At 43.6% G+C, this 10,702-nt stretch overlaps 1 protein-coding gene across 1 annotated transcript; it reads right to left on the reverse strand.

Annotated features, from left to right (window-relative positions):
• Window positions 1–2,518: 2,518 nt before the first annotated feature.
• On the reverse strand, window positions 2,519–10,411 carry NXT2 (nuclear transport factor 2 like export factor 2). The gene is made up of 4 exons (XM_039717586.1): window positions 10,277–10,411; window positions 8,292–8,378; window positions 6,994–7,138; window positions 2,519–6,094 (listed from the first exon to the last, which is right to left on the reverse strand). The coding sequence occupies exons 1-4, from the start codon at window positions 10,289–10,291 to the stop codon at window positions 5,916–5,918; spliced, it is 426 nt and encodes a 141-aa protein (XP_039573520.1). The 5' UTR covers window positions 10,292–10,411; the 3' UTR covers window positions 2,519–5,915.
• Between the last annotated feature and the right edge of the window lie 291 nt (window positions 10,412–10,702).

Below are 10,702 nucleotides of genomic sequence, written 5' to 3' on the forward strand. Positions count from 1 at the left end.
CGGCAGCTGAAGGCGGAGCGGCGGCCCCGAGGGCAGCGAGCGGCGGCTCGGGCCGCGCACAGCGGGGCACAGCAGCCTGCGCTCGGCTGCGGGGAGAGCTTCCAGCCCCTCGGATCGGCTCGTGCCGCTCCTGAACAATTCACACCTGCATTGCATTCTGCGGCCTTTCAGGACTTAGAGGGGGCTTATAAAAAGGAGGGAGAGTGAGTTTTTACACGGGCAGGTGCTAGGTCAAGGGGAACAGTTCTGAACTGAACGAGGAGAAAATGAGTTTAGCTGTTGGGAAGAAATTCTTTAATGTGAGTGTGGTGGGCACGAGAACAGGCTGCCCTGAGATGTTTGAATGCCCCATCCCTGGAAGTGTTCAAGGATGGGGTTCTGGACAACCTGGCCCCCGGCAGGGGGCTGGAACTATGAACTCCACGGTCCCTTCCAAACAAAACCATTCTGATTATGCACAGAGACCTCCTTCATCAATCATCTTTAGATCTTAGTTTAACACCTTTTTCTTTAAACTGTTTGTACTACACCTCGTTATCTGACCGCAATGCCGTCGGTGGGTGGCATTTCATGGAATTTAAAGCAGGTCCATTGTCGCTGTAGGATGCTCCCTGCTGTCGCCTTGGAGGATTGACACGGGTTGGAAGGGTCGGGTCTCGTTCTGCTCAAGTACGATGGCTTTGGCTTACATGGGAGCATTTCTTCAAACAAAAGCTTAGAAAAAAGCACCAGCAGTGTTGCTTTGATGATGCACAGAAACTTCTCAAGCCATCAAATACATCCTTACATGCCGAGATGTGTGATTCCATGTGAACCTTTGTACAAGCTATGACCAAAGTCTCTCCCTGTAAGTATGAGGGAATCATTATGCATATCCCAAACCTTTTATTTATTTTATCTCAGTGATGAACTTATCTTTTTCTACCTTACCACTGCCCATGAGCAGTACTCTGAGAGGTCTTACAGCACTATCTTCATAATCCATTTCTCATATTCACTCAAATTGCAAGGTATGTGCAACACACTGCATTTAGAGCCTAACTAAAAGCCAGGGCTGCCCACGTGAAAAAGTTTGCCCTGCGTTACACAATTCACAAATAAGGAAAGCACAAGACCTCCTGCCATGTAACTAAAACATCTAATTATCTGCTGTTCTAGCTGTGCCTTTCAACACCTGATCACAAGGTCTCAGTGAACTGTAATAATTTCTGTTTTACATCAGTCCATCTGTTCTTACAGAACAGTCAGTCTATCTGTTTAAAGATAACACCACTGGGCATTAAGACACACCACAGTACTTGAAATACTCAAGAAGAACTCATAATGTGGTATACAGACCTTGATATATAAGTATTAAGCCTAGCAGCAATTAATTACATTAATTTCTTTTTATTTTAGTAAGTTCAATACATTGTGCAGTGGTTGGAAAAACCACAAAGATGCAAACCCATTGGGGTTTGGGAACTGAAACAGGCTGCAAGAAGACAAAAATCAGCCACTGCAATCCAACACAATTTTGTCATCACCAGTATATTCTAGGGCACATGTGTTACTGGTGCAGGGCAAAATGGTCCCTTAGTGCCTGTAGTCCATTCAGGCACAAAGTGTAGCAAGATAGATTTATTTACATTATTAAACCCAGTCTTCTGAAGGAGTAAGCCCAGCTATCAATGTCCTACCTTTCTGCAGTTAGGAACAAAAAAGAAAAGCTCACTTTTCCAGGAAGACTTTAATATTCTTTTCTTCAGCCCAGTGGCAATTTTGAATGAGCAGTTTCTGGATCCACTTTCAACGTATCTGCAAAAACATCTTCTGGTCTGAGCTGATTTATTTTTCCCAGCACTCATAAATCTTTACACTGCATCAGCTGTCAGAGCCTTGCTCAGGATGATTACCAAGAGCAACTGCCTGCAAAGCCTCACATGAAATCTATACCCTCAAATCCAGCAAGAACCTTCCAATGTATTTGGTAGTGTTTCCAGAATACATTTCTAGAACAATATCAGTTTCCATGCAACTGTTGACCTTGCATGAGCATCTTCATCTTTGCACTGTCAGCATTTAAAAGCCTGCTGTCTACACTGAGCAAGTGTGCATCAGTAATTTAATGTTCTAAACAGCAAAATAGTGAATAAATCACTGGAATTATCACAAAAAGCATTTCTCCTTTCCGTATTTCTTCTTAGAGAAACAACAGAAGCACAACATGTTCTCAGTGAAAATATTTACAACCCAAGGATCTGGCTCAAATTTTGTTTGACTTCATCCAAGTATATGTTGAAGAACAGTCTAAACTTTAGTAAATCTTAGAGGGATATGTTAATTTGACATAGTTACTTTGGGCAGCTCAACATTTACTGCTGGAGAGTGCTTTTGAAGCAAGGAATGTGCCACAGGTTATTCCAACACATTTCACCCTGACAGAGCTGCCAGTCTGCTCTGCAGTGCCCCGGCACCACTCGGCAACAATCAGAACCCAGACCTACAACACAAATAGTAAAGATAAGGAAGCCACAAATTATTTCTTGTACTTTTAATATCACAAGAACAAGCTATGAAAATCTCTAGTAATAATAATAAAAGAAAAAAAAGGTAGAGTAACCAGTAGGTTTGGGGGTTTTTTGGTGTTTTTTTTTCTTGTTTGTTTTTTTGTTTGGTTGTTTTTCTGAGTTTTGAAAATTAATCTTACAAGAGGTCTTAAACAATTTCAAAAACATACAAAATATATTCAAGTGTGGAAAGTTATTTTACTGATAAAACAGCATTTCTTTATAATGTGCTTTTCTCCAGACAGGTTAAGGAAGCACAGGCGTATCAGAACAAACCATTCATACTGTCAGTACAAATCCCTTTTCTCCAACACAGGCATTTTAAATCAATTGAACTGTAGTATGCCAAACGAACAGAGCAACAGAAAAGCAGTGACTGCTATAGACAGTACAGGGAACATACACAAAAGAGAAGATCTCTCAAGTCTTCAGTTGCTACAATTTCATAGTGGAAGTGCTTAGCTCTTCAGCTGGCTTTGCTTCACTGACTGGTTGTACAGGAGGAATTTGGTCTCGAACGAAAAAATGGAAGCATTAACTCCAGTTCAGTGTTTGGAGCACAAACATATTCGTTTTATAGATGCCCATTGTAAGTTTTGGGTATTGCATTAAAGTCAGCAATGGTCACACTAAACCAGCTGGATGGGTTTGTACAGAATTAAATGAAAACATTTGTGTGTTTTCTGCTAATTTCATCACAGAATATTAACAAGCAGCACAGAGCAGTAACAAAGATTTTTTTTCTTTGTGCCATTAGTTACTCCATTGTAAAACCATCACTTGACTCTAATAGCTACATTCTCACTTGGTATAATAAATAAAAATATTTTGCAAACCAGCATTTTCAGTTATAAAGAGCAAGAGCTAATTATGGTAGTCCTGAATCACCCAAGTGATCCTCACTGAAGATGATGGAAATAGGCAGGAGTAACTGGCACCTCTCCCTAGCCTGAAGCAATTGTGTTCCAATGAATTTCCCTACAAGACCCCTGGGTATGCATACCAAGTCCCACTCTCCTACTCCTTGTACAGATCTTACTAAGTAGGAGTTTTAACTGGGTTTGTCCAGCTAGGCCAGTTAGTTATCTTCCTCAGTCATGTTCCAGGTAGTGGTGGGGCTTTTTGTTTGGTCAGTTTTTTTTAATATTAATTGCAAAAGTCAGATTTAAAAGCAGCTTGCATTAAATAGCATGAAAATAATTGAGAATAACCTCTGATTGATTGAAACATTGCCTCATATATTTTGAATCTCCCAGTCTGCCTAGAAAAAGCTTAAAAATTATTATACAAATTCAAACTTGGATAAAAATATCCAATAAGTATTTATTCACAGCACAAGCTTATCAGGTACTGATAAGTGTGTGTTCTGGTGACCGCCTTCAAAGCCCAACAAGCCAATGCCACAGCTGCACCCATTGCTGCATTTTAAAAGGCAAAACCTGTTTTGTGTATGCAAAGCAGATCTGTAACACCACTTACACAATCAACAGCAAGTTAAACAGCCAGTAGAATACACCACGCCAGTGTCACAGCTCAACAATGCTGTACCAGTTACAGGCATGCTTAGGTTATGTTTTCTTTTCAATCTTCTAGAGGAAATACAAATATATGAACATCACATATTCTCTTAAGAACAAACAGTAATTAAATAGAATGATCCTTTCTTCACTACATACAGAAATAACAATGTATTTACAATATTTACAGTTTTCAAAAATTCTGTTCTTGCACTATTCTGCAGGAATTCAAATTCTTCAGCCTGAAAAAATAGGTACACAATAGTTCTAATCATAAACAGCCTCTGAACAGAGACAGGTTACTAATTCTAACTTACTGGTGTACAGACTAGAGGGCCTGAAAAGGAAATAAAGCCACTCATTTCAGCTAAACGTCCCATTGTTGGTGGGATTACATCGCAAACTACAGATGTTTTACCCAAGTGAGATATTGCTCATTTTCACAGTTTTCTCCATTGAAGTCACTGAACAAGTGAGCTGCAGTTGTAACTGCTTTCAGACTGCTGCTGTCTTTGAAACATAGGTTATGGTGAGAGTTACAAGCCCCCCTCCTGTATTTTCAGTTACAATGCTCAGGGATACAGCTACAGCTACATTTTGGGTTTGTTTTTTTGTTTTACTCAGCTTAAAACAGAAATGCACCAGTTTAAAACAAAGCTGCTGATACTCAGATTTGCTCTTAAGTTCCAAAGGTAAGGTGGACTCTCTTAACTTACAGTCTTGAAAAGTGTTTCAAAGCAGCTGGAAGCTTTAAACTACAAATTTAAAGCAAAACACACAAAACCCCCAGAGAATCAATAATTAAAGGCAATTTTTAAAAAGAACATAAAAAATACAGTAAAAATTTGCATGAGAGGAAGATAGTGTTAGCGGTGCAGAGCTGCTGTTCTCAATTGAAAATAATGCAAGCACCTGTTCTGAGTAACAGTACTGATGAGAAAAATTGAAGGCTTCACAGTAATGCACACTTTCAGTGCCACTTTTTAACTACGTTTCTTGAAAAGACAGAAAGGATTCAAAACTTGCAGACTTATGAGAAAAATAATCCAAACCTCATAGCAACAGAATGCAGAACTAAAGCTAACAGAAATCATGTATGTGACCTATTTCTAGGCCATGGTAAGACTTCAAAAGAAAAAAATCAGTTTGAAGTCCTTCACATGCATGTGAAGAGTTATTGGCACAGGAGCTCCGAATCATTCAGCATGCCCTACATATGAATCCATGGAATTAACAACCAAAGTCTGGGAAGCTCAGACTGAAAGGAAACCCAAAGATATATGGTCCTTTGGCATCAGAGAAGGTAAACATTACCTTTCCAATGGATTGAGAGATTACAGACTTAGGAGCTGTATTGCTCCTTTCACTAACAGTAGAAACCATAGCAATCCTTCCCAGCCTCTCACAACTGGGAGCAGGGAGCTTTCAAAATTACACCTTCGTGCCACAAGCATCTTCTTCAAAAGAGAGAAGATGACACTGTAAAAACAGATCTTTTCAAGTTGAAAAAAATTACGTTTGGTCAGAATTGTATATGAATAGGATTCTGTGCTCAAACAGAACAGTTTGAGCACTCAGCAGTAGCAGCACAGCTGCATGTAAGGCATTTTAGGAATGATTCGAATACAGCTCACTGCCTTCAGCACTTGACTAAATTCAACTAACACGAGCAACCTCTCACATTTTATTACTACAGCTGTGGTCACTGGAATCAACCCCGAAACATCTGTAGACCGTCCATAACATCAGATGCAACACAAAGAGCGCGTGCATTCCCCGCGTGGGAACAGCTGCCTGCACAGTGGACTTGGTGGTGCCAATGAGAGGTCACAGCCCGTGCCAGGCCCTGCTAACTGGCCCAGTCCTGGAAGCGGAAGCAGTCCCCGGCGATCTTCCACACGGTGTTGGTGGGGGTGGCCTGTGCTGTCAGCAGGAAGTTCTGATTGAAGTAGCGCTGCTTATCCCCATCAAATTTGACAGTCCCACTTGTCACCACGAGGACTGTTGTCTGGCCTTGAGTAGCTTGCTCTTCACAAGGAGGTATGAAATGATGAAGAAAACAACTCAAACAAAGACTAGCAGGTAAAGAGGCAGGAAATGCACACAGAAGCTTGGTTCAACTGTGGTTACACTGCGCCAGGCTACCGGCTGGGTACAGGCAGGGAAGTGCAGCTCTGGTGCAGCGTTCCTACACAGACAGCGGTGGCTCCACCAACACGGCTCGGCAATGGCTTTGCCACTTGCATCTCCTGCTCTTCATTTTAGAGCACTGACAAACACCTCCATTTGTGCTTAGAGTGAGCTCTCATTACTTGAGATATACACACATAGAGATATTTAGCAACTTGCATATACTTTTCCCCCCCAGTTATTATAAATTATATCTTTTCCACAGCAGAGCACAGCAAGTGTGTTTGACCACAGGCTTTTCCCTTACTTATATTCCCAAAATGTCCATTAGAAGCAATTTATTAACTTCTCAATTATGTAAGCCTTTCTTTAGGAGTTGTTAATCAGAAATCTAATGAACTTAACACCTATTCTAGATGTAAAGAAACCAAAGTACACACAAGTTAATAACCATTTGTTCCACAAGATAGTGCAGGTCAGTACAAGAGGCCACCATAGGGGTCTCCCAAGCACAACATAACCTGGTAAGCCAGACTTTTTCCATACATGAAAATAGATCACATCTGAATATGATCTAAACAAAAAAAGTCCTTAAAATATTTTCCCAGACATGAAAAAAAGTGCATAATTGCTGCATCTCTTGATTTGTGCTTTATTTAAGCACAACTTGACATTTCAACCCTTGGTATTTTCTCTAAGCTTATTCCAAAGGAATTATGAAGCCCTATTATAATTGCTCACTTTCAATAGTTATAAAAGAATGAAAAATAACTAAGTAAATTATAATACAACCTTACCGTGAACAGGCTGGCAGTCCAACACATTAACCTGGAACTCACTTGATGGCAACATTTCAAAAAACTTATTTAGTTCTTCTTGCCCAGACACTGCATTTCCATTCCAAACTAATGTTGCTTTGTCCAAATACAATCTGGTTAAAGCCTGAGTGATTATGAAAACACACATTTAGGAAAAATATGTAAACATATAATGGACAACATACAAAACTTACACTGTGAATTACTGATTTCTTCTCTTACTTTGACAGATAAAATGCCTTCCTGAAACAGTAGCTCCTTTGAAAACCAGTGCTCCTGACCAAGAATTAAAACTCACAAACACATTTCCCTTTTTGAGTGGCACAGTGACTCATATCTCAAATACTGATAACATCCCTTTAACAAAGGTAATGACAGAACTGAAGTGGTTGCTAACAAAAGGACAGTGTTACTTTTCCTCAATAAGTTTATCACTGATTTTTTTTTCTTCTGAGAGGGAAAATATCCACACAACACAGTTTAGGTCAGGAAATTATAATTTCAGGTTTAAAAAAAAAAGTGAACAAGACAAGGAACAGGTGGAACTTGCAAAGGACAGCAGCAAACCAGAAGTTCCCAAATGTTTCATAAGCTGTCAGAGCTGAGCAATTGCCCAACTCTCCTTCAAGGTGCTGACACACCCCTGAGCAACCTACTCATGTGTGAGGTGACTGTGAAGTGACACAGGGCTGCTGGTACTGTCACACATTACATTGCAACTACAGCACATCTAAAATTCAAAGACTGGACTCCAAGGCTCTTTTGGTGAAAGCATTTGTGACATGGTACCACATCAGTGTGGCCCAGGAGGACCTGCAGAGCCAAACACAGCTGCACTGCTCCACCTTCAGCACTCAGAAAAACCCCAGAACCAAACGTGGTAACTGCTAATGAAACAAGTCTGGGAAAAAAGAAGCTAAATCCTGCCCTCAAGGGAAAACAAAGCAAGTTCTGCTGCCCTGTACTGACCACATCCTGTGCCTGTAGGACACAGCTGCACACAACTGAGTGAGGGTCGTGAGCAGCCCCTTTAGAGCAAGGCTGCACAGCAGCACAGAGGGCTCTGAGGGCAGCCTGAGCACAGCCTGAGCACAGCTGCCCTGCTCTGAGCACAGCCTGAGCACAGCTGCCCTGCTCTGAGGACAGCCTGAGGGCAGCCTGAGCACAGCTGCCCTGCTCTGCCTCGCCACTGCAGCACGTGGCACCAATGCTCAGGTGCTTGCTGTGCAATGACACCCAGAAATGCAAACAGAAGTAATGTCAAAACAGCTACATACCCTTCTTCTCTTGTCCATCGTCTCATAGTAAATGTTGACAAACTCATCTGCAGCTCTACAAGCTTGATCCACATAGGTTTTGAAATCCTGGAGGGAAGAAATATCAAATTCCTTTAGTTATGCAACCCAATCATTGACTCAATTTCTCCTGCAAGTCCCTTTGACAGGTCTTTTCTATCTTCACCAAAAGATGACATCAAATCATGTTGAAATTTATTCTCAGCTCCTTCTCTACTTGCAGGAGTACCAGCTCTTAGGCAGGTGACAGTTTCAGCATTAGTTCTGAATGCTGATATATTTATTGTATTTAAATTGCAAATATTTACATGGGAAAATGGGCTACAGCTGGCTGCAGGTAGTGTGGCCACACAATTATTCAAGGAAAACAGTTGTTGCTGTGATGGCTGTTCTGAAATAAAGTTAAGGAACAAGATTTATTCAGGTACTTCTGACAATTAGCAAGAACCCCATCACACTGCCATCCCAGTCTCATTTTTTAAATCCTGGTTTCTTTATATAAAGGTATTTTCTACCTTTATATAGAGAAATATAAAATACAGTAAGAGAGAGAACACAAGATCTGGGTGTATTCCTTCTAGTATGGATCAGTGCTGTATCCACAGGACAAACCCAAACACTTCTCCTCACACCTCATCATCTTCCTTGCCCCTCCCTACTGGCATTCATGCCCAGGTGACAGCCTCTGCTGTCCCACCACTGCACTGAGATCTCACTGGGTTATTGGCTCAGTTTTTAATTCTGTTTGGCCCTTGATCTCTTACAGACCCTGAGCTGGGCATCCTGGAAAGCAGATTCTGAATTTCCTGCCCACACATCCATAAACCTGCATTTGGTCCTCTTATCAATTGTTTAAAATGCTATTATTGTTCATCACTGTCCTATTTCAGTGTTATCCTCTCAGTATCTGCAACTCAATCTGTGCTGAACAATTTCACTGCTTGTGTTTTCCTGGCTGCTTTTACTGAACATTCTCCAGAACCACCAGGAATTCCTCCAGCATTAGCACAAGAAATGTTCATAATTGGAAAGCAACCAAGGCCTGTCAGATAATCCCTGTTCATCCAACAAAGCCAAGCATGTTCCTGTGCATTATCTTTTCCTCCCCCTCATGGACACAAAGTGCTCTTCACCTTCCTCCCAAACCCACAGGCACTGCCAGTGCCCCTGTGCAGACAGGAGGGCCAGAGCTGTGCTGGAGCAGAGGCTGCAGCTGTGCCTGGGTGGGAGCAGGGCCCGGGGGCCCTCGGGCAGCTCCGTGCCCAGGAGCCCTGCCCAGCCCAGGAGCCCTGCCCAGCCCAGGAGCCCTGCCCAGGGACCGTGCCCAGCCCTGCCCAGGAGCCCTGCCCAGCCCTGCCGCTCCCTCCCTCGCTGTGAGCGAGGCACAAGTGCCACAGTCGGGACCTGCTCTTGGGTACCTGCAGCAGAAATCCAACAGGAAATAAGCTCTGTTGGTTTTGCAAGCTTTTACAGCCATAACCAGCACAGATTTAAACTCTGTGGCCAGTTTAGGCTGGAATAAACTTCCCTTTCCCAAGCAGGGCTGACTGCGAAGCTGATCCACCTCCCAGGCTCCACCTGGAGCCGAGTGCTCTGCCCCGTCTCCGGCCACCTTTGGGCACCCCCGAGGATGGAGCCGGCCACAGTTCCGTCGGGTTCCACCTCCCACCCGCTCACCCAGAAACCCTCCTTGCGAGCTTTGAAAGCCATAACTGAACAACCCAGCCCATCATCCCCAAAATCAACTTCTCCAGACTCCGGCGGCAGCTCCAAGCAGTTCCCGGCGGCCCCCGGAGCCCCTCTGTGCCCGGAGGCCGCTGCAGGAGCGGGCTGAGCCCGCAGCCCGTGCCGAGGCGCTGCCGCCCTGCCCGCCCCGCGTCTCCCGGAGCCGGGACGCTCCCGCCGGCCTCCCCGCGCCCCTGCGCCCGCCCTGTCGCACGCAGCACCCTGGCCCGGCCCGGACTCACCACGGACGCGGCCATGGGGCGGCGAGGCGGGAGGGCGCCGGAAGTGCTCTGCTCCGCCGCTTCCGGCCGCGCGTCCCTCGCCGAAAGCGCTCCGCCCAGCGGCAGGCCCAGCGCGGGGGTTCCCCGCACGGTGAGCGCCCCGGGCCCGCGCTGCCCGCACAGCTGGCACCGCGAAAAGGAAATTATAATCACAGTTAATTAGCGAACAGGACTCTGTGTTTCCCTGATTGTGTGGAGTAATTCTTAGAAATGACTGCTTTAGAACCTCAGCCAAATTTACTCAAAGAACTAAAGATATCTTTACTGAAGTAAGGAGGTATCAGGATTTCAGAAATGCATTCTGGGTTAGGCCATATTTTCTTCTGTTTGCAGCCATTGATTAAAATAAATTAACATTCATAACAAAGCACTGAATAATTTCAGAAT

The sequence above is a fragment of the Passer montanus genome, unplaced genomic scaffold (assembly GCF_014805655.1).
Source record: "Passer montanus isolate IOZ18808 unplaced genomic scaffold, ASM1480565v1 scaffold38, whole genome shotgun sequence".
NCBI classification, from domain to species: Eukaryota; Metazoa; Chordata; class Aves; order Passeriformes; family Passeridae; genus Passer; species Passer montanus.